Here is a 24,105-nt window from a genome sequence, read left to right as displayed (position 1 = left end):
GAGAGTGCTCACCGAGCATTCACCCAGCCCTGACTCCACCCACAGCAGCACAGAAAGCAGGCATGGCGGCCAAAGCTGTAATTCCATGGGAGGTGGAGGCAAAAGGATCAGAAGTTCAAGGTCATCCTTGGCTACAAAGCCAATTCAAGGTCAGCCTGGGCTACATGAAACCCTGCATGGAGGGAACAAGGGAGGAAGATGTGGACTGAGGAGATGGTTCAGTAGTTAAAGGCACTTGCTTGCAAACCTGCTGGCTCAGGTTTCATTCCTCAACATTGGCTTTATAAAGCCAGATGCAAAAGTGTCACATGCATCTGGCATTAGCTTATAGCAGCAAGAGACTCTGGTACACGCATATCCACAGCCCCCGCTCCCCATATAAGTGAATTTTAAAAGAAAGAGCAGGAAGGAAGGTATTACGGGTCAAACACACAGGCCTGACTCTTTAGGGTGACTCACCACCAATGACCTGCAAGGGAAGGACCGGGCTCTGGTCATTAGTACTAAGAGCAGGTGTCTCTTTTCATTATGGCCTTAAATCAGACTCACAGGAAAAAACCCTGGAAGAGTTCACCTTTCCCCTTCGGGCAAAGGAAGAGTAGCTGCCTAGCTCACAATGTCACAATGATTCTCTCTTCCCTAGTACTTGCTTCTGAAACATAAGGGTGACTTTCTAGTGGCTCTGTTGACACCTCATGATCCTCCACCCCCACAGCCTTTCTGACAGGTCCAGAGAGGACCCCAACTTAAGCCATTCAGAGTCTTCCTTGGAATGTGTTGGTTTGGAACTGGGAAACAGTCCGTATCTCTGGTGTTGGGAAGCACAGATATGGAATTCAAAGGCTGATGACAGTTAAGTTCCTCAGGCAGACACAAGGCGGGGCTGGTCCTGCCTTGAGCTGCGCCTGAAGCCTGCCGTCTCACGGCTCTTCTCACCATCCAGTTCACTGTCACTTGACGCTTAGCTGGCATCAAGGGAGTGTCTTTAAGGGTAACTGCGGATGTGTACGACCAGGGCTGAGAAACTCCTACCGTCCACATGTACAGACTGGGTGGCCAGTGCCTTATTTGGTGAGATAGTCAGACACGGCGGTATGCCCAGTGTGTGTCTGTGGTTCTAGAAATTGCTTATTTTCTGTTTCGGTCTTCCCTGTATGTTTGCTTTTCTTTGCTAGCAATGATGTGGCGGCTGCTGTCTCATCGTGGATGTTTGCAGACATGTCTGCGCAGGCACACAGCCACCCTCCTGCTTCCCCACGGCTCCAACGCCCGGGCCAACGAGGGTGACAAAGCATGACTGTTAACACCGTCCATGGAGACCAACAAAGTCCCAAGCGTCTTCAGGCAACATTCAAGACAGCGTCAAGCCCAGCTCCAACGTAAGGCTTCCCTCATCTGTCCCCTCTATGCCGAGCTAGATTCTGACCCTCGGGCTCTGATGGAGGCTGAGGAGGTGTGAAGACATGACAGAGATCAGCCCACGAGGGGGAGCGGGACTCACCTGCAGGTCAAAGAACTTGCTGTACCTCCGGTAGATGGTCTGCGAGGTGGAGTCAGACCAGGTCACGTTGATAATGTAGACCTGCGAGAGAAGACGTGACAGCATGTGAGCAGGTGACCGAGGCTCGGCTTCAAGCTGGGTCAGACGGGATTTCACATGACTGTGGGGATCACCATGGTCGGGGACATGCTCGTCTGTCACGAGGGCCTAGTTCAGTGTCAAGGAGTCAAGTACCAGGTGTATGCTGCAATGCATGTCTACACACACACACACACACACACACACACACACACACACACAAACACACACACAGATGAGAAGGAGCATTCAATAAAATGGTAAGGAAAATTCTCTTAGATTAGGGTTAAAACAAGCAGCTTCAACTTTCTTCTGTTTATTGATGTTGTACACAATGAACGTAAAGTTAGGCTCCTTACATGTATGTGGGTTTTCAAGGTAGGGTGTCACTCTAGCCCAGGCTGACCTGGAACTCACTATGTAGTCTCAGGGTGGTCTCCAACGCAAGGCGATCCTCCTACCTCTGCCTCCCAAATGCTGAGATTACAATAGTGTACCACCATGCCCAGATAACATGGCTGCTTTGCTTTGCTTGGTTTCGTTTGGTTTTGTTTTTGTTTCTCAAGGTAGGGTCTCACTCTAGCCCAGGCTGACCTGGAATTCACCATGTAGTCTCAGGCTGGCCTCGAACTCACGGAAATCCTCCTACCTCTGCCTCCTGAGCACTGGGATTAAAGGCATGCGCCACCACGCCTGGGTAGGTCCTTACGTATTTTTTTTTATGTGCACACACGGGAGCCATGGGCGCAGGTGTGTGCACGTGCGGGGTCCAGAGAACAACCTTGGACATCGTCCTCAGCACCACCATCTACCTCCTCCTTGAGACAGGGCCTCTTGCTAATTTGGAGTTCACCCATTAAGCTAGACTGGCTGGCCAGCAAGCCCCAAGGATCCGCCCGTCTTTACCTCCCCTGTGCTGGGAGTACAGGTGAGTACCATCACGCCTGGCACTTTTACATGGATATTGAGGATTAAATTCAAGTCCTCATGCTTGCAAGGTAAACACTTTATCAACTGAACTGCCTCTTCATCCCATATTTCTTTTGCTTTTTTTTTTTAACTTTATTTTTATTTATTTATTTGCTGGGATTAAAGGCATGTGCTACCACGCCCAGCAGACAGAGAGAGTGGGTACCTCAAGACCTTCTAGCCACTGCAAATGAACTCCAAACGCATGCGCTACCTTGTGCAACTGGCTTTACTTAGGTACTGGGGAACTGATCCAGGGTCCTTAGGCTTTGCAGGCAAGTGCCTTAACCCCCTGAGCCAGCTCTCCCGCAGTTCTTTTTAAGGTAATTTCCACCAGTTCTCAAACTTACGAGTGCATGAGATTCCAAAATGCAGATGCCTGGGCCCCACACTTTGAAACTCGGCAGAGGCAGTGGTAGAGGGTTTCGGGTGCTCTGCTATCATACAAGAGACAGGATACTTAGCTTCCGCTAACTTCCAGGACCCATGTGAATAATGAAAACTGTGAGCATTTTGAAGATGTGTGCTTCAATTCCAGTCTCAGGCCTGGCTCACTGTCCCGCACAGAGAAGATGCTTGGAAACACTTTGGGGCCGCTGGACGAGAAGCAGATCGCTAGGAGAGGCGGGGCACATGGGGAATCTGAAGCATCTCTTTCAGACCCTCACAAGGCAGGTAGGTGTCCTAGGGTCAGGCTATCACCCCAGTTCCCAAGCTTCTGGCAGGCTGTGCAGGGCTGATACCCCAAGAATGCCACCTGGCCCGGGGGGGGGGAGGTCTCAGGAAGGAGAGAAAGCCCCTTCTCTACACATCCTGGTCTGACCAACCAGGCCTAAGCTGGGGCTGTGCCCACCATGCCTGTGGCGCTGTCTCTGGGCACGCAGTTCAGGGAAGTACACAGGGCACAGGGAAGACCTTGGGAGAGAATCAGAGGCTACAGGTCCTCGGTGGCTCCCATTCCCGGACACCCTCCAGAATTGCCTGGCGGCTTCAAAACTCCAGGATCCCAGGTCTCTGCCGAGCAACCGACTCCACAGGTCTCTAGAGCTCTTCCAGTGAGACCTCCCTATTAAGAGAAGCCAGGCGCTGGGCCCCGGTGAGAGGAGGTGTTTCAGCAGAAAAGGATCTAGATACATGCTATCAAGACGGCATGGCCCCCAGCTGCAGGGCCCAGAGCTTACACACAGGATGCTGAGGCCTTGCGCCTGGTGACTCAGTTAATGGTGAAGGGTACAAGCTCCCAGTCCTGTCCCTCCCCTTCCACACTAAGTCAGAGTCAGCCTCGCGTCATGGAGAACATCTGTTCTGAAGCACAACCAAGGAGGGGGCCATAAAGCCGAGCTCTGAGAACGCCACACCCAGAAACGGGCACCTGGGTCACGAGATCCTGATAAGGAAGAACATTAAGTTAAAAGCCATCCCAAAAGACCTAAACTACTGACTTACTGTACTAAATGTGGGCTGCAGGTGTACTCAGTGCAGCACCTGCGTTCAGTCTCCAGCACTGTGAATAATAATAACAAAGTGTGGTGACATATTCCTGTAATCCTAGCACTTAGTAGGTGGAAGCAGGAGAATTAAGAGTTCATTCTCCTCAGCTAGAGAGTTTTTGAGGCAAGCTTGAGCTACATGATACCTTGTTTCAAAATAATAGTAATAGTAATTTTTAACTTATTTTTATTTTTATTTATTTGAGAGAGAGAGAAAATAACAGAGAGAGGGGGGGCATGCCAAGACTTCCAACCACCACAAACAAACTCCAGATGCATGTGCTACCTTGTGCATCTGGCTTATGTGGGTCCTGGAGAATTGAACCTGGGTCCTTTAGCTTGTAGGCAAGCGCTTTAACCACCCAGCCATCTCCACAGCCCATAATAATTTTCTAAAGTCTGGATAAACCGGGTGTGGTAGCACTCGCCTTTAATCCCCGCACTAGGGAGGCAGAGATAGGCGGATCACTGTTGAGTTCAAGGCCACCCTGAGACTACATAGTGAATTCCAGGTCAGCCTGGGCTAAAGTGAGACCCTACTGCAAAAAACCAAGAAAAACAAAACAGGCTAACCCTCAAACACAATGAACTCCAGCAACTGTGGAGCAGGAGGTGCTGGATTGTCTCTGGGGTCAGAACTCACTCCATTCCCTCTTCCCTGCCTCCTCCTGCAAGTCTCCTGGCCCAGGTCCCCAGGCAGGGAGCAGATGTGTGCAAGGAGCCAGGTGCTGCCCGCTGACCTTATGTAAAGAGGCCCCAAGTGGCCAAGCGTGCAGGGCAAACTCGCCTGCAGGTCATTACAGTGGCCATTCTTCTGGGCCTGTGAAGCCAAGCGGAGGAGGGACTTAACTGAGGCTTAACACCCACGCCCCATCCTGTGTGGTAATGAGGGGCTTCCCTTCGCCTCCCAAGGAGAGTCAATCACAGGTTCGCTGCCTGGCAGCTGGGAGGCTGCAGGGAAGCCTTTTTATTTCATTTTCTGGGCTAGAACCCAGGGCCTCACACATGCTAAGAAGACTTTTCTTTGGCAGAAGAGAAACTCACCCCGAGGCTCAAAATGATGATTTGCAAAGCAAAGGGACGGTGAGAAGTCTGGAACCAGTCTAGGCACCTGCCGGTGAGACCTCAGCGGAGCCTCTTGGGCCCTCACACTCTTCCTCTACATGAGGGCTGCCTCCTTCAGGGCTGCCAGGATTCACACACGGTTGTCCCTGTAGTGTGCTCAGCCCACTAGTGACAGAGCTAGGGAAGGAACCCAGATGTCCTAACACCCAGATATCCTGCATGTGACTGGGCACAAGTCCCCCTTGTAAAAGCCCCTTGTCCTTACCTCTTTAAAACAGTCAAAAATTCGCAGGGAAGCAGCTCTTGTTTAACCCTCCCTCTGAACCCACACCAAAGTCACACACTCTGGACAGCAAGCAAAAGGACAGGGATGACAGCTGTCTAGGTCACCTGTTAGTAACAGCCACTCAGCCAGGGCATGGCCATGACTTCCCCTCAAATGCATTCTTTCCTTATTTAGCACAGGACTGTTTTCCTAACACCTTGCACCCCACTGTGCCTTCTGTGGGCACCAGCATCAGTCAGGCGCAGGGGCACAGAACAGACTCCCACCTCAGGTTCTCTCACACTTCAGGGACAGGCCAGAGGTTCTGGGCCTCCGCTCTTGAACAGTCCTGGATTGGGGCGCTGGTCAGAGTTGTCCCTGATGATAAACCTACATATCTAAGGACAGTTAACAGAGCCCTCAACCTGACAGGAGGCTTCTGCTTTCTTCCCGACCTTAAACAGCCTACATTATCCTTCCAGATGGGCCACAGATGCCCAGAATCCCAGCCGGGCCCTGTCCTCCTGCCCCAGCACTAGAGTTCCCTGAGGTCTCCCCAGCCCGGCCCTGGCGGCACTGGAAACTTTAGAGATAAACCGCAGAGAAAGAGCAGGTGTCAGGAAGGGGGACAGGGCAGAGGTCACCCAAGAAAGCCAGCTCTGTTTACTGGCCCAGATAAACCCGGCTCTGGTCTCAGGAGCTGCTGAGATAACATTACCCGGCAGCTGGGTTTCAAGAAAGGGCTGGCAACTAAACATCCTGCTTCTAAACACGTTTCTTGGGCTAAGGTTTCTCGGGTGGAGTTTCCCTTCCTTCTGGATTTTAAAAGCACACAGATTCAATTTCCCGGTCCCTGGCCACTTAGGGCAGCCGGTGGGTGGCTATGAAGTCTCGCTAGAGATCGGCGACCAGGACCATCACGAATGTCAGCTGAAAGGACGGACATGCCGTGAGGTTGGAGGCAGTTTTCTTTTTCTTCTCTCCAGGTTTCCTGGACGCGCAACAAGTGTACCAGCCGGAGCTCCAACAGCCACAAGTCCCACGTGGACCTCTGAGAGAGAGAGTCAGCCAACGCTCGACCCTGCGAGTCCCCAGAGTCGGGGGACAATCGCAGAAGGAGCCCAGGCCGCGAACCTTGCCTTGTCTGCGCAAACAGCTGCGCTCACGGGGAAGGACAAGAACAATGACAGCCACTCCTGCTTGCCGAGTCCTTGCTGAGCTACGGGCACGGCTAAGGATTTTATTCCTATTAGTCACCTGTTCTTTACAATATCCCATCAGATAACGTTACCACCTCCAGCTCCCAAAGAGACTGAGGTCACAGGTATGATCTACCAGATTCTGTGACCAGAATCCCCACAGGAGCAGGTTGGCCTCGTTAATAATGGCACCAAGGTCAGGGGAGATGGGTCGGCACATAAAGTGCTCATCGAACAAGTGTGAAGACCAGATGACCAGATCCCCGGCACCGACATAAATGCTGGGTGGGAGCGGAGGCCCATCTGTGACCCCGGTACTTGGGGAGGTGAAGACAAAGGATCCCCAGGACAAGATGGCTAGCAAGACTAGCCAACTGGATTCGGTGAACTCTGGGTTCCCGTAAGAGGACCTGCCTCGGTAAATGAAGTGGAGAGTGGGCTGAAGAGATGGCTTAGCGGTTAAGGAGCTTGCCTGTGTAGCCTAAGGACCCAGGTTCGATTCTCCAGGTCCTACGTAAGCCAGATGCACAAGGTGGCACATGTGTCTGAAGTTCGTTTGCAGAGGCCCTGACATGCCCATTCTCTCTCTCTCTCTTTTTCTCTCTCCCTGTCTGTCTCAAGTAAAAATAAATTTTAAAAAATTTAAAAAACAAAAATAAAAAAGGAAGTCAATTTCTGGCCTCCGCATGCACATGCGCACACACAGGAACATGCACGTACATGTGCATGCACCCTCGCACACACAAGCTAAGTAACAACGGTAACAGCAAGACCAGACTGCCTAGAATAAGACAATCTCTGCACTGGTTCAGTCTGGGGCTCCACGGACTGGTTTCTCGTAAAGGTGGCTGTCTGGTCAGTACCAAGGCTGTGGGCTGATGGTGGTTAGGTGGCCCTGCTTTGAGAGCCCAGCTCCAGCCGACATGCTTTAGAACCCATTAGATGGGTTCCACGGGAAGGGAATATACTCCCTGATTCTCTGCCTGCATCCAGGAAATGAGGGGTGATTCCTGCCTCCCTTGAAGAACAAGCCCCGGGCTGCGGACACTGTGGGCTGTCAATTCACATGACTTCCCTTCTCCATGCTTTCTTCCAGAGTGCTGGCACTTTTTTTTTTTTTTAACATTCAAATACTTTTACTCTCCTTCCCCTAGATAATTCTGAGGGCCTCTATCAGCACTGGGCCTGGAAATGAATCTACTTTGGGTTTTCAGAGTTCTGGGTGAGGTCCCATTGGGAGAGTACCTGAGTGTACGTGGTAACTTTTGTACCTCTCTTCTAATCCTGCCACTCCCCCCAAATCCAAGCCACTTTATCAGAGGAAAATTATCTGCTCACCCATAACCCTGCAGATGCCTCAGTAGAGAGACCAGCAATGAGGTCAATGGACATTCTGAGTAATGCCCAGACAGCCAGAGAGGGCAGAAATGTGCCCAGGCAGGGGAAGGACACTCACCCTCTGATGGATATTGGAAAGTTGGGGGGGGGTGACTCTACATGTATTCTGACATTGAGACATAGAGCTCTGGGAACTTTAAAGAAATGGATACACTCGGGAACTCTCAAAAGCATTATGAGCCTGAGCTTCCAAAGGGTTTGGGTAGAACCCAGCAGATGTAGGAAAGAGAAAGGGGCTTCTGGCTCCACACACCCCAAATCAATAACTGACCCTGCCCCTCTGCCCTCTGCACACATATCCTGCAACGTGCCTGCTCCTTCATCCCACCCTGCGGAGCCAGACAGAGGTCAATACACACAGTTCGACTTCCGTTTCCCGGGCCACACAGCAGCCAGGGATAGGCCAGAGGCCAGTGGTTCCTCCACACATAGCCTGCAGGGAAGTGACCCTACCACTTCCTCCCCCAGATGACACACTCACACCTTCCCCTCTGCTCTGCTCAGCATAGCCCCGTTGGTGACAAGGCCAACCAGCTGTCATTTAGGAAACTGGTGCCTGGGGCAAGCTAGAACAAGTTTTTTTGGAGAGCAGTTTGGCCATTTCTATCTCCAATCTAGCTTTCCCTTTGCCTTAGCGATTGGACCTCTAAGAATTGTGTGTGTGCACTGTGTCACTTGTGTGCGTACAACGATGTTCGACACATCAAAAAATACACAATACTAAATTTGACTAATTTTGTCATATACATTATGGCTCATATACCTGCTAAAGTTGATGTTTCAATATGATAAAATATCCAAAGTACACAAAACAAAGAAAACCCAAACAATGTAAGTACCTATTCAACATGGTCACATTAATTTAGGGCACATTTATAAAGGGGTGGTTGTTCATGTACATGCACATTAAAAAGAAAATTACAGGGGCTGGAGGGATGGCTTAGCAGTTAAGGCATTTGCCTGCAAAGCCAAGGGACCCAGGTTCGACTCCCCAGGACCCATATTAGCCAGATGCACAAGGGGGCACATGTGTCTGGAGTTCATTTACAGTGGCTGGAGGCCCTGGTGCACCCATTCTCTCTGTGTGTGTCTCTCTCTCTCTTTCTCCCTCTTTCTCTGTCAAGTAATAAATAAATAAAAATTAAACCAGGAAAGGTGAGTGAAAAAAAGAGGAAAATTACAGGGGCTGAAGAGATGGCTCAGCAGTTAAGGCGCTTGCCTGCAAAGCCTAATGACCCAGGTTTGATTCCACAGTACCCACCTAAAGCCAGATGCACAAAATGGTGCATGCGTCTGGAGTTTGTTTATAGTGGCTAGAGACCCTGGTGCACCCATTCCCCCGCCCCCCACATCTTCTGTCTCTCTCTGTTTGTAAATTAAGAGCTAAACCGGCAGGCACAGTGACAAAAATAAGAGAGATTCTGTCTCAAGAAGATGGAAGAAAAGATGAATACCTCAAGGTTTTCCTTTGATCCCCCCCACACATCACAGCATGCAGAGGAGCGTACATATACCCACACACATTCAACAACACATCTTCATTGATTCTTTTTTAAAATTTATTTTTATTAGTTATGGACATAGTAAGTATTAAACAACACGTGTCAGTGCCATCCTTTCCCTCACCCCTGTCTCTTTTCCGAAGGGGCCCTCCTCGTTGGGGATGCAGGTCAGGCCCATGGGGGTTGTGGGTCGTGTATTGTGGGGGCAGCCGTCACTTATGGGGAAAAGGCAATGTCTCTGTGCCAAATGACCCAACTTGTGGCTCTACTAATCGTTCCACCCCCTCTTCTGCACAATTCCCTGAGCCATGTTGGGAGTGTTTTAGGTCCACTTCAGTGATGGGCTCTTAGAGCCTCTGGATCTCTGCTTTGGTAGGTGTTGAGCGTCCTCAGTGTCTCTCTCCTTCACCCTTGTGCTGATTATCAGGTTCACCGAGAAAGCAGCACTCTTGCTCATTTCCCCAATTCCTCTGTGGTTTCAGCTAGGGCCGGGCTGAACGACAAAATTTTTTTAAAAAGACAAAATTACAGCTAACTGATACTTGGGGGAAGAGACCTAAAGGAAAGGGGAGACAGAGAAATAGTTTTGCTTTCTACTTTGTACATTTCTATATTTTTGCCGTTGTTGCTGTTGTTTGAACATGTGTGGCTTTCATAATTTAACACAAGATTTTCCATGTTGGAAAATACCCTTAGCCTGTCCCCTGGGTGCTGCGGGAAGTTTCAAGTTCCATGCTGAACCCTTGAAGCCAAGGTCTGCAACTGGGGTTGCACATTACAGTCACCAGGAGTGCCTTAAAACCACTCCAACACAAGCCCTGTCCACCAGTTAAACCAGAGATGGGACTCTCTAAAGCCAGCCAACCCCTAAAAGGCCACTTATTAAAGAGAAAAGCAGTGTTACGGTGGAGTTTTGTCCTGTGGCGTCAGCTGTGACGTAAAGACATCTCATTAGGGAGTTCAGACTTGGACTTTCCTTCAGAGTCCTACCTCCGCGCGTGGAGCTCATCCACTCAGACGAGGAACAGAAAACAAGGCGCTCTGCCCAAGCTTCCTCATGTCCCCAGGCCTCTATCAGTGACGGAGGGGCCAGAAGGAACAGTGGAAAAAACTAGAGTCCTTGCCCAGAGAAGGGACTAAAGAGACATGTGGTTTCAAATATTTGAGGGACTCTCTCAGTGGGAAATTCAAGCCCAGTTGAATATCAAGGCAGGCCTGAGTGCAAGTTGCAGGAAAGCAGGTCTTTGCCCACTGTCAAGAAGAACATCCAGTCTCCAGAGATGGGCAAGGATACAAGCAGCTCTAGTGGGAATGTTGGCCCAGAGGATGAGGGACTGCCTGACTGTGACTGGAAGACCCTCTTTAATTTACTCTCTAATTTCTAATACTAACAGGCCAGAACCTCTCAAAAAGTTTTTGGCCAATTCCACTGGGAAGGAAGGTCTTTTAACTACACGAAATACTCTGCTGTCAGCAAATCCAGCTGGAGTCCCAGCTGAGGTCAGGCACTGTGCTAGGTGCTAAAAGTCCAGGCAGCAAGCCAGATGGCGTATGTTGTCATGGAGTTTCACTGAGCCCAACAGAAAACACATCAGGTCGCACTGGGGCCCAGTGAGACAAAGTGCAGTAACAGAACCGACTACAGGGGAGATACCACGTTAGACCGAGGGCCGGGGGGAGACCTCTGTGAGAAGAGGGTGAGTGAGCTGCGACCTACACACAGAGGGCAAAGCACAAGCCATCAACTGGGGAGATGGGTGAGACTTCAGTAGGACCCGGTTTATGAGCAATACCTCATGTCGCATGCAAAAGCTAACTCAAAATGGACCAGCAGAGGACACAGGAGGCTGGTGGGAGGGGATTATGATCAGGGCACATTGTGTACATGGGTGGAGATGGCCAAAAAAGTGAAAACCAATGGGTCAGCAACTTAAATGGGAGCTAGAATTGTAAAGTCTTAACAAGGGTCTGAGATTTGGCTCAGTGGTCAAGTACTCGCCGATTGCAAAGGAGTCCGGGATACAAATCTTCACGACCTTACACAGTGAGTTCTAAAACAGAATGCCAAAAAGACAGTAATCAGCCGGGCGTCCCCAGCACTGGGGAGGCAGAGGTAAGAGGATCGCCATGAGTTCAAGGCCACCCTGAGACTACATAGTGAATTCCAGGTCAGCTTGGGCTAGAGCAAGACCCTACCTCAAAAAACCAAAAAGAAAAAACAAAAGAGAGAGATGGTAATCAAAAACAAACAGGACAGGCTTCATCAACATTTAAAACTTTTCAGTTTCAAAGGGTATCAGCAAGTCATCTGAAAAAAAAAAAAACAAACAAGAGGGTGGGGAGATGGCTCAGTGAATCAGTGTGAAAGCCTGAGTTCGGTTCCCCAGAACCCACGTAGGAAGCTGGATGCCGCAGCGGGTGTCTGCTATCCTGGCACGGTGGCCTAGGACAGAAGGGAGGGTCAGCTGGTGAACGCGGCAGTGCACAACAGGAAGTCAAGGATGGACAGCCACGGCCCGGGTTGTCCTCTGACCTCCACAAATGCACAGTGAGGAGTGCGCACGCACGCATGCATGCATGCACACGCAAAAGCAAAAAGGCAATTCACGTCATAGGAGAACATGTTCGTCACTGACGTAACTGACGAAGGACTTGTATCAGGAATAAACGTGATGCTGTGACACATGCCTGGACACCAGGGTAAAGCCATGAAACTGGAGGCCGGCCTGTCATAAATTGGGCGCTGCCTGTATAGGAAGCCCCCAGGATAGACAAACCAACAGAGCCGAAAAGTGGAGAAGGGGGTGCTTGGGGCTAGGAGGTGGAGGATGGCGACAAGTGGGATTTATTCTCTAAAACAGAATGTTCTAGTTTTGGCACATTAAAATGTTCTAATGTTGACCGTGGCGTGGCATAGCCTCATGACTATATGAAAGACTACTGAGTTGTATAGTTTTTTTTGTTGTTGTTGTTTTTCAAGGTAGGGTCTCACTCCAGCCCAGGCTGACCTGAAATTCACTATGTAGTCTCAGGATGGCCTTGAACTCATGGCGATCCTCCTACCTCTGCCTCCCGAGGGCTGGGATTGAAGGCGTGCGCTACCACGACCGGCTTGAATTGTATACTTTAAAGGGGTTAGCTATACTCTGGTTTCCCTTCAGATTGTATAAATCTTCCGCCTTTTACTAAAGGGGTTAGCTATATCATATATGGATTATTATGTCTTAATAAAGTTGTTATTTAAATGAAAGGAAAAGATGCCAATTTAGTTAAGAGGTCCTTGATTCCATTTCTACATCCTTTTGGCTTAATTCTTCTAAATCTCAATGAAGATCTCTGTCTTCTAGAAGCCCCCCACCCCCACCCCGCTGGTTGCCTCTGTGCTGGATGCTCCCCTCCCCCCTCACCTGGTGCCTAGCATGCCCCTGTGAGTGAGCAGGAATCCTGTCTTCCCCATCAAACTTGGAGGGAATCAATGCTGGACCTCAGAAATCTCCATGTCACTGGTGACCACCAGCACTGACTCACCACAGGTGCCCAGCAGACTGAAGAAGAAACCTGCAGGAGAAGACACCCAGTCTCGGGTTCGGCAAGGAGGAACCCAGGCCCGCCGGCAGAGGACCAGCGCCTGAAAGAAACATCTTGCTCTCGGCCTGCAGAGTTCGCTGGCCCCGGCACACCCTGGCGTACAGTAAAAATTTCCCAATCCAGCAGCAAAACTGGGAAGGCCGTCAGCTCCTAGTTGGCTTCCAGGATAAGGAAAACACATTTACAACCCACTAGCCCCATTCCCACGCTGGGAGTCCGAAACTATGGGACACGGCTGGCCTTTCCCATAAGCAGTCCCCACCCTCTCTTCTTCCACCAGATCACACAGCCCTTGGGCCCCACGGGGGCCCTCTCTGCCGACACGCTCTCTCCCCATTTCTAAAACCCTTTCCAGGTGCATGGGAGAGCTCACTTCAACTCTGGAGACACCCTGTGATGACTCCATGAGTTTGACAGGATCGAGAATTACCTACAAGACTCTGAGCATGTCTGGGATGGAGTTTCCATCTTAGTTTAAGCGAGGTGGGAAGATCCATCCACTGTGGGTGGCACCATTTGACGGGCTGGGATCCCGGGCTACATAAGAAGGAGAAAGCGGGCTAAGGAGTGGCATGCATCGCTCTACTTCCTGACTGTGACCAACTGCTTGGTGCTCTGGCCACCATGCCCTCCCCTCAAACTGACAAAAATCAGCCTTGCCTTCCTTAAGTCGCTTCTGGTCAGGCATTTCGTCGCAGCAACAAGGAAAGTAACAAATACATCCCTACTGCCTACGTCACACATCATCTCCAGTACCTCAATCCATTCTCAGAACCATTCTCAATAAATAACCTTCCCTCTCCAGCTTTCCCTGTTTAGTTTATAATATCGAGCAACACTGGAAATGTGGCCAATTCTCAATAAGCCCATGCCCGCTTACCCATCCAGAAAAGAAGTATTGAGTGTTTACAACGTGCTGAGCTCTGCACTAGACACTAGCCAGTCAAAATCAAATAAGACAGTGTGCAGCGCTGATCCCTGTGAGCTCAAGCCTTCGAGGAAGAGCAGCAGGGGTGGATAAACGTGCTGTGGGGCCAGGCTGAGAGCTGGCCACAAACTTGAGGAACTCAACAGAAAGGCGCTTGGCTGGAAAGGAGCCCAACTCCATTTTCTGTTACTCTGAGAGAATATGTGAGACTGGGTGACTTACAAAGGAGAAAGCTGATGAGTGTAGGCATATGCTGATCCCAGCACTAGGAAGGTGGAGGCCGGAGGATGAGCCCAGCCTGGACTGCATGAAACCCTGTCTCATAAAAGCAAACAAGGGCTACAGAGATGGCTTAGCGGTTAAGGTGTTTGCCTGCGAAGCCTAAGGACCCTGGTTCGATTCTCCAGGACCTACGTAAGCCAGATGCACAAAGTGGCACATGCATCTGGAGTTCGTTTGCAGTGGCTGGAGTCCCTGGCATGTCCATTCTATCTGCCTCTTTCTCTGTCTGTCTGTCCATCGCTCTCAAATAAATGAAAATAAACTTTTTTAAAGCAAACAAACTAAAAGTAATGAATAAAATAAATGAATATATGGATTGGGCAGTCCAAGGGCTTGGCTGCAGCTTCTGGTGAGGGATTCTTCAATGTGTCCCAACATAGGGCGAGAGCAGGAAGGCAAATGTTTCATGTGGAACACGAGGAGTGGCCTTGCATCACAACAACCCAGTGTCTCTATGGCTAACCCACTCCCAGGAGACCGGCTTTAATGGCTTCTAATGATCCCATCGTCTCAGAGGGACTCCAAGTCCCAACACAACCACCGTGGCAATCAAATTTCAATACGAGTTTCAATGGGAGCAACCCACATTGAAATCATGGAAGACTTCCCAGAGGAGGTGATGCCGGAAGGGTTTCAGTGACAGGAGGGTATCCCCGGCAGAAGAAACAGCCCAGGGGAAGGCAGAGCTGAGGAGCATAGCCAGGGACAGCTGTGAGGCAGAAGCCTGGAGCCCAAGGCAATGAAGGACAGGACAGTGACATGACCAGGCTCTAAAGATGAGAGGATGATGCAAGAAGAGAGGGAAGGGAACACCAACAAAGTACCCGAAACTGACAAGCTCTGAGGGTGGCAGGAGACTTGGCATAGTTTGAGAGTGGGACAGGAAGGGAGAGGAGATACCGGGGGCCTGGTGCTGAGACAGTTTGGGCAGTTAATTATGTGAGGACCCTCAAAACAGAAGGGGAGCCTGGTGCCCAGGATGGAAGTGGAGACACCTCATCCCAAAGGCTCCGGGACCCCGGGTGGACCAGTCAGGATGCAGTGAAATAACTGGGACAAAGCGGTGGTGGTGGGGGGGGGCGATCCTGGTCCCTGCAGTGTACAGGGCATTCCACGGGCTCACTTTGGGGCAGGTGATGACGAGGACTTGAAGGCATCCGATGCAGAGGGCAGCAGCTTTGGAAAAGGAGAGGACCAAGTGGCATCTGCGTCTGCTCAGTTCACTTCCAGGCACAAGCTCTTGGGTAAACTTTTAATGAACTTCTCTTTGAATCCAGACTGACAGGCATGAAGCAAGGACACCAGCAGGTCACCTCTCCCTGCCTCTTTCTGCTCTGCACCCTCAAGGGGCCCTCGTCTCTGCTCCAGCCAACTTTAGGGTGATATCTGCTCCCAGGTCCTTTTGGGGAGGTGGAAAAGGGACCTGCCAAGCTGGCTGGAGGGGAGCCCTGTGCTGCGGCCAGGGAATCCTGCCAGGCAGTGCATCTGGCTGGGCCTCCTGCCGGATCCTAATTCCTCATCAGACTGAGGCTGGAGGTGAGAGGGCAGGCGGCCAGCTCTCTTCCGCCTGCGCCCCAGAAAGTCACGTCATGCGAGCATTCCCTGGGGGGAAGGTGGTCCACTCCCTCTGACCTCAGCCTGCTTCGCTGGGCCAGAGCCCACCCCTCCTGCTCACACACGGGCCCTCACAGGCAAAGGCGTGAGCTATAGATTCCAGCCCTCCCCGGGCCACGCGGCTAGACCCCAGAGAAGAGCCCACCCCACCCCACCCAGTCCTGACTACAGAGACCACTGGCTGGGCTGCAGGGGAGCAGAACACCAACAGCTCAGCACAAGCCTCTCCAGCTTTTAGCATTATGATTCTTTCCCCAAGGTAGGCTCTCACTCTAGCTCAGGCTGACCTGGAATTCACTATGGAGTCTCAGGGTGGCCTCGAACTCACTGCAATCCCCCTACCTCTGCCGCCCCCCCCCGCCCCGAGCACTGGGATTAAAGGTGTGCATCCCCACACTGGGCCCTCTCCAGCTTTAACAGCAGGGTCAAGGCTGGGGAGAAAAAAGGGGGTGCCCGACCCGCATGCTAAATCCTAGCTTTGCCTCTTATTAGGATAGGATCTTGGACAACTATCCAAGTCCTTGGAGTCTTCATTCCCACATCTATACAATGGGAGTAGCCAAAGGACATACATACATTGGATGGTGTGAGCCAGGATGAGATGGGAAAACACCCCAAACCACTTAATGTGTGCCTGGCCCACCAGAAACACTCAGCGTTTGGTGGCTCCTTGATTCCCAGGATTTCCTGGGAACTCTCTGCTGCACTCATGGTGGTGCCAAGGGAGGCTTGGTGTTCTCCTCCCAAATCGCCGTGGGCAGGCTCCAGACACGAGTGAAGACTGGTAATTACTTTACCATTCATTTCATCCTGCTTATCTGACGTATTTTTTTGTAATTATTTCTCTCAGGTAACGGCAATGGACCATTTATGGATATTATACATACCATGCATAAAAGCAAGCTCAGTAAACCTGTTTTGTTTTTTTTGGAACACTCACTCCAAGCAAAAATGGGGTGCTTCCTTTCCAGCTATCAGCCAGAGCTGCCCCACCCCCGCACAGCCCATCTGGAACTCTCATAAGACTGCAGGTACCTGGGTTTTTCCCTGGATCTTGCTAAGCAACCCCCCACCACACTTACCTATCTAACATCGGAGTCCAACACAGAGGCCCATCTAGGCCGTCCAATCACCCCAGTTCTCCCCCATGTCCAGCTCAGCACTGAGATGGCACAGCAGGGTGAGGAACTCATTCAGGAAGCTGGGCAAGTACAGGGCAGACCCTTCGGGATGTAGGTGAAGATGTTCATTTCTCTTTTTTTTTTTTTTTTTTTTTTTTTTTTTTTTTTTTTTTTTTTTTTTTTTTTTGGTTTTCTGGCGTAGGTTCTCACTCTAGCTCAGGCTGACCTGGAATTCACTATGTAGTCTCAGGGTGGCCTCGAACTCACGGCAATCCTTTTACCTCTGCCCCCCGAGTACTGGGATTAAAGGTGTGTACCACCACACCCGGCTTAAAATGTTCATTTCTAAACTCACAACCTCCATGGAAAACCTACCAAGAGGGTACCCCAAGTTCAAGGTAATAAGCTGAACCATCTAAGAGAAAAATTTTAAACAGTCTAAGGAAGTACACAGGCATTTACCTTAAAAAGGGGTGGGAGAGGGTGGGAGAGATTGCTTGCCTGCGAAGCCTAACCACCTATATTCGACTCTCCGGGTCCCACGTGAGCCGGGTGCACCAGGTGACACATGCGTGCAACACTGCACATGCGCACGAGGGGACACGTGCACCTGGAGTTTGACTATAGTGTCTGGAGGCCCTGGTGCACCAATTCTCTCTTTCTCCGTCTCTTTCTCACTCTCGTAAAAGAAGTACAAAAAAGGGGGGAGAGCTGGAGAGATGGCTTAGCTGTTAAGCCATTTGCCTGTAAAGCCAAAGGACCTTGGTTTGATTCCCCAGGACCCACGTTAGCCAGATGCACAAGGTGGCACATGCATCTGGAGTTCGTCTGCAGTGGCTGGAGGCCCTGACATGGCCATTCTCTCTCTCTGTGTGTGTCCCTGTGTCTTTCTTTCTCTCTCTCAAATAAATAAATAATAAAATTTTTTAAAAATACAAAAACGGGTGGAAGAGAGGAGGCTGGGAATATAGTTCAGTAGGGACAGTGCTCCCCTAGCATGAAAGAAGCCCTGAGTTTGATTCCAGCACTACATAGAACTGGGCGTGGTAGCACATGCCTGTAATTCCAGCACTCAGGAGTTAAGGACAGGAGGATCAAAGGTTCAACGTCATCCCTGGCTACATAACAAGTTCAAGGCCAGCCCAGGCTATATGAGATTAGATTCTTCCCCCCACCCAAAAGGCCAATCTATACATGAAAAGATAGTCAACCTCATGCATTATTGGAAAAACTACAAGATATTATTTCTCTTCTATTTCACCAACAAAAATGTGCATGTGCACTAAGACCCAGAGCTGATGGTGTTCCCAGAAAATGGGTATGATATATCTCATACCCTATGAAAGGGCCATGGATGGGTTCGCTTAGGAAGACCTCTTGCCCACATATATCAAAGTGAGAGACACAAACTCTTTGACATGTCAATTCCCCTGCCTGAAATTCTTTTGGAGAATGAACTCACAAGTCAGAGTCGTTGTTCAAAGATGTCTACGACAGCATCTATCAAGCGGTTTCAGAAATCCTCAGGATAAATACTTTGCAACTACCTCCAAAGTTTTAGGTTTGCCAATTGAGACCTTATACCAATGGGGGGAGGGGAGAGCAAGGGGCAAAGGAGCAGTCTCATTTGCATACATTCTTTAAGGTGGTGCCGGGCTTGGTCTCAAGACAGTTTCAACCTGAAACCCTACCTTTATCTGTTCTGGTCTCAGCCACTCCTGTTACAAGGTTGGGAGCCTTGTCCTGACTCTTCAAGTCACAGAGTACCATAATTTCATGACATTTGAAGGTGGGACAGGAGCCGCCCTACCAAGTTCCTTGCTCATCTGAGTGCTCTGTGGGAGGCTGCCAGCCATACCAGAGCTCATGTAACCTGTGCCCAAGTGACCCCATCTAACAGGAGAAGATGCTGAAGTTTCAGTGATGAGATTTGCCCAAGGTCACGTGACTGGAATGTAGCGCAGCTTGGCTCTCAACCCAGTGAGGTTGATTTCCAGTGCCGAGTTCTGTCCCCGCCTTCTGGCAAAGTCTAACACTATGAGTCACTGAGTCTTAGAAAGCTGAGGGGGCTTGGTGGGGACCCACCCAGGGGGGGCGAGGGGCAGGGAGGAGCTGCAGACAGATGTGGCTGAGCTAAAGGAAGGAGGGGAGATGGACAGGGAGCAGGCCTCGGAGGGGACAGTTGGTTTTCCAGGCCTCATTTACTCTCATAGTGAATTAGAGATACCTTGATATCCACACTTCAAACCCCACCCAGGAGTGCCTCCTCAGGCTGTGCCCAGCAGCTGGTAGCCACTCCCTGACCCTAGGAAGTGCATGGGCTTGCAGGACGATTCTGGAACCTTGAAACCTTGAGCATGTGCCCTACATTGCACACCCTAGTGACCACCCCTCCCTGAACCAGCTGCCCTCCCTTCTGCAGAAACCCCCAGAGGACGGAGCTGCAGCCTATGGGCCTGAAGGGAGAGAAGGCAGAGACGGGTTTGTTCAGTCACTGGCTTTGAGCCTCAGTTTCCTTGTTCTTCAAATGAGAAGACAAGGGAAAGGGCCAAGCTGGGAAATGACTGCCAGCATGTCCCCAGCTTCTGGTGTCCTCTCCTCCTGGAGCTTTTCTGTGGCTTGGGAAGGTCCACTTGGAGGGAGGCCACAGCTGGGCCCCACTCCTGGCCACTCATGCCTGGCACAGAGCCTGGGACAAGTGGACAGAAAGAAGACGCGGAGCCAGAGGCAGCGGCTCGCTCCCGGCCCCGTCACCGTACCGCTGAGACTCGGCTGTGCAGTAAGGAGACCCTCGGCAAGCCTGAGCGCGGGCTGGGGTGTGGAGGACCACTGCCCAGTTTCCCTCCCTGCCTGCTGACCCTGACATCGCTGTCCTTGCTGACATGATGGGAATCTCAACCAAAGGGTCTGGTCTAGGGGCCAGATGTCATGTACCCCGAGTTTCAAATGCAACACAAAGGGGCCAATACTGCCCCATCAAGCACGAGAAGCAGGCCCTTCAGAGAAAGATCTTTAGGCTCTGCACATATCCAGCATCGCAACAAAGTCATAAGGCCTGTTCATTCGGTCTTTGGACACGTGACCAGCACATCTGTCTTGCTCACATTGATTGGACTTTATCTCCAGCTCGTTCCTGCAGGGACCCACCAGCTCAGCCCTGTAGCCACAGGGAATAGATCAACCTTCTTTGCTCTGCCCTTGGACTCACCCCTCTCCCCTGCTGTTTCTTGTGTCCAGTCCTGTGGCTTCCCCCATCCTGGCTGATTGCCTCGTTCCTATCCCATTAAATGCACACTGGGTTCTGAATACAATCTTCACCTATGCAGACAGGCTAGACAGACTGAGACGGACTGAACACGCAGTCTCTCCTTCTCTCTTCTCTCTCCACCCTGAACTTCTGTGAATGTGTCTAAGCAATGTGAGAGTTCCCCATATGGTCACCTTCTACTGGGCTCCTGGGGGCAACAGATCTTGGCTCCTCCCATATCTGCGCCTCCAGCCACTGTACTTGAGCCACTGATTTGACGCCTCTGAACCCATGCGTTTTCTTTCCAGGACAGTACTTTCTATTGAGAAATACTCCAGGCAAAGGGCTGTTGCCATGGCTGAGGGGGAGGGAATGGGGAGTTATCATTTGATGGATAGTTTCAATTTTGTAAGACACAAGAAAGACATGGATGTTTCATTCTGTGATGCACGTGAGGATACTTGGGCCCAAGGACCCCAGGGCACGGGAGCTGAGGATGTGAGCAGAACTTGTTCCTATTTTGTTTCCGTGACAGCACAATTCCTTCAGGTTCCCCAAGCACTTTTCAGAACCTGGCAGGAACCCAGACCCCATTCTGTTCTGTTCAGTCTACTAACAAAACAAGCCCTGCCTGGGTTCAAGAGCAAAGAATATCCCAGATTCTACCTTGACCACCTACCTGTAAAATGGGTACAGCAACAGTAATGAGAAGCTGGCTTCACACCCCTCTCTTCTCCTCTCACCATTTGCCTGCACAAGGCGTTGTTCTCTCACTCAGACCATTCATCATCTTCCTTCTGAGTGTACAGAACCACCTCTGTTCCCATTCATAGGGGACTGCCCTTTCCAGTAAATTCCTGCTCTCAATTCACACTGAAGGTCATCTCCTGTGATGTTCTGGCTACCACTGGACAGCCTAGTGGGCCTGTAAGCTCCTTTCTCCCTGGAGGGTGACTGCTCTGGTTTTCCCACACATCTGCAGCACCCAACACAGTGTGTGGCTGGACGAATGAAAGGAGATCAGATGAGCTCATGGCAACGGGTGCTTTTTACAAGGTCAGCAAGGGGTAGGCACGATCCTTAGGAGCCAAGGAAGTAGAAGCTGGTTGGAGGGGCCTGGGGACCCATGGAAGGGCACTTTCAGGATATGCAAGAAGTGGGAAGAAGCCGAACAAAATGGTCAAGGAATGGATTCAGTTCCTTTCACACCAGGATGTCCTGTGGCTAATATGACAGGGCTACGCCTATTACCGTGACCACATCTCATCAGTTAGCCAGGGAGCAGGCACAGAGGAGGGATCAGGAGGGTGACACAGCCTCTCTGAAGCCAAGGGAACTTGGCCTGAAACAGCCACTCCATGTCAAAGCCATGTGCTTTGGGACAGTGATGCAGACTGGACCATTCTGGTAGATTTCCTGCGGGTCACCAGGCGTCTTCCTCTTCTGCTCCCCCCCCCACCCCAAGGCTCTCTCCTTCCAAACTCCCCTCTCTGACCCCTCTGCTAAAACAGTTTGTCGTGGTCTCACACCAACAGAACGTACTTTGGTACTAGAAAGGCCCAGCTCTACCACCCACGAGCTGTCAGGGGTTCGTTTGGCAAGCTCTCGGAGTCTCGACCCCGTATTTATCCACTGACTCTCCCAGGGGTGCTGTGAGAACTTAAGGGCTCACAGATACGTGGTATGAAGTTCGCAGCTAGTACCCAGTACGCTCAAAGCACTACTCCTCTCTGGAATCCCCTTGGAGTTTGCAGTGTCCAGTGATACCGGGTCCGGTGAATTATCTGTCCATGGAAGGAGGTCTTTCTCTCTACAACTTAGAATGAGATTTGCGGGAGGGGGGCAGGCCCGAGTGCTGGCCAACTAGATCTTTCACGTTCCTCCGAGGGACAATGCCGAAAAGCCACACAACCTAGGTCTGAATTCTAGACACATCACGTCGTATGTAGCTGACCGTGAGCAGAGATTTCCACACCTCCCGGAGCCTCTCCATCAGTGTCATCTGTGAAATAGATGGTGACAGTCCTGCCCTGTAGTGGCCTGGGGGGGGGAGGCAGGAGACCCTGGGGCGCTAGCACGCCTAGGAGCTAGCAAGAGGGAAAAGTTTGTAAGGAGCTTCGATGGCTCTCTGCTTCTACGTTTTGGGAAGCAGAGTCGATGCGTACGTAGGCCGAGCTGGCAAGAAAGGAATGCCCGTTTTAAGGAGAAAACTAGCAAGCTCGTGCCAGCGTCTCCAATTGCGGCCCAGAACAAGAGTCTATTCTCTACACCTGGGAGTTCTTCCCGACGATTCACGGACAACATTCTCATGTTTCAAGTCTAGAGAGCAATTTTACAGCCACTCCTCCTCAAACAGCTTCCCCCAGCCCATTAAAACAGGCACAGGCCAACAACTCAGAACTTGGTTGTCTCTGATGCATCACCTCCCTGGGGGCCCCAAGATAACCCAGACTGACTTTTTAATAGAAGCAACATGATTCCCCAGTCGCTCTTCAATTAAAGTCAGGCCACCCTCACTGGCTTAACGTGGAGCTGGGAGGTGGGTGGGAGAAGCCAGAAGAGATTCCTCAGATATACCCCTCGAAGAGCCCGCCTGGCTCAGCCACGGCCGGGTCCCAAGGGCAGAGTCTGCTATGGCAAGACTCTATCATCAAGTGTCCATCTTCATTTCAGAACCGGATGCGGAGTCTCTTCCTGTGTGTGAATCTGCCTTTGGGGTCTTAGGAGAACAAAGATGGCTTCAGTTCCACACTTCCTGCCCCCTCCTCTTAACCTCACCCCCAGCCTGCGTCACAAGCTTGGGTGAACGGAGATATATCACACATCGATTCATTTCCCAGGTGAGAGGTGAGGCTGCGGCTTCTGCAGTTACACGTGGGGCGCACACGCTTTCTTCTTTAATGAGGCCTTCACCCACTGCTGCTGAAGTTGCCTAATGGCTCTTCCCCTTTGAAGTCTCCATCACGTCTTTTGCCCACTGAATATAAAGTTCCAAGAGGCTGGGCTCTTATTTTGTTAACACAGTGGAAATATTTGGTCTGTTCCATAATATTTAGCTTTCCCGATACAATACATAGGCAGCACTTTTTTTCATGTTAGGTTTTCAAGAGACTGTTTATTTAAGGGCGATCAGTAGGATACCACACACTGCAAGGGAGGAGCAGCTCTGCAGATGTGGGGGCCAGCAGACAAGCTATCCCAAATGTGTGCTGCTAACCCACTTCTGGGACATGTAAAGGCATCCGATCCTTTTTTTTTAACGCATGGAATTTATGATGCCTCTCAAGTTAAAGGAGCTGTCGGAACCACTCCCCTAAGACCCCCTACTCCAAAAAGCAATAAACGAGACTAAAATGAACATTTGCGAGGGTGGAAAAGGAGGTAACGCTCCCTGTTAGAGGAAGGTTATGTATGCTTTTTTTCTTTAAATAGTTTGGTTCTAACCTTTGAAGATGATGGATTAACGTGTAATCTGTGTTAGCCACCCAGCAAGTATTTATTGAGCACCTGCTAAGGGAAAAGCTCTGTGGAACAAGATGGAGATCGAGTACGGCAGGGAGAAGAAAGGTCCTAATGCGGCTGCCCACAGCTCAGAGTGTACCTAGAGAACTCAGGCAAACACATGGAACGTAGACGGCACAGGTCCTGGCACCATGTTTAAGCCTCGCCAAAACAGGGCAAAATAAAAACAAGAACCAAAAAACTCAAATAATATAAACGCAAATAAAGACGAGATCTTAATAACAGTCCATTCCAGCAATATAAGATGCCAGTGTCACAGAACAGTTATGACTAATGATCAGTTGGATGGTTAGAGCCAAAAGTTGAGTAGCATGAGGTAAGATTCTTTTTCCTGTA

At 50.6% G+C, this 24,105-nt stretch overlaps 1 protein-coding gene across 4 annotated transcripts in view; it reads right to left on the bottom strand.

Moving 5' to 3' along the window:
- Nucleotides 1-24,105, bottom strand: part of Sh3pxd2a (SH3 and PX domains 2A) — a 256,313-nt gene that overhangs the window by 208,918 nt on the left and 23,290 nt on the right. For 3 of the 4 annotated variants that reach the window (XM_045142193.1, XM_004659376.2, XM_045142194.1), the window contains exon 2: nt 1,502-1,582. In XM_045142193.1, the coding sequence (XP_044998128.1) occupies nt 1,502-1,582 (81 nt within the window). Of the gene's footprint in view, nt 1-1,501; nt 1,583-24,105 lie in introns of those variants that run through there. The other variant, XM_045142196.1, reaches the window with a different exon arrangement.

The sequence above is a fragment of the Jaculus jaculus genome, chromosome 1 (genome assembly GCF_020740685.1).
Source record: "Jaculus jaculus isolate mJacJac1 chromosome 1, mJacJac1.mat.Y.cur, whole genome shotgun sequence".
NCBI lineage: Eukaryota > Metazoa > Chordata > Mammalia > Rodentia > Dipodidae > Jaculus > Jaculus jaculus.
The sequence above is the reverse complement of the archived record's forward strand: the minus strand, read 5'-3'. Positions and strand labels throughout refer to the sequence as shown.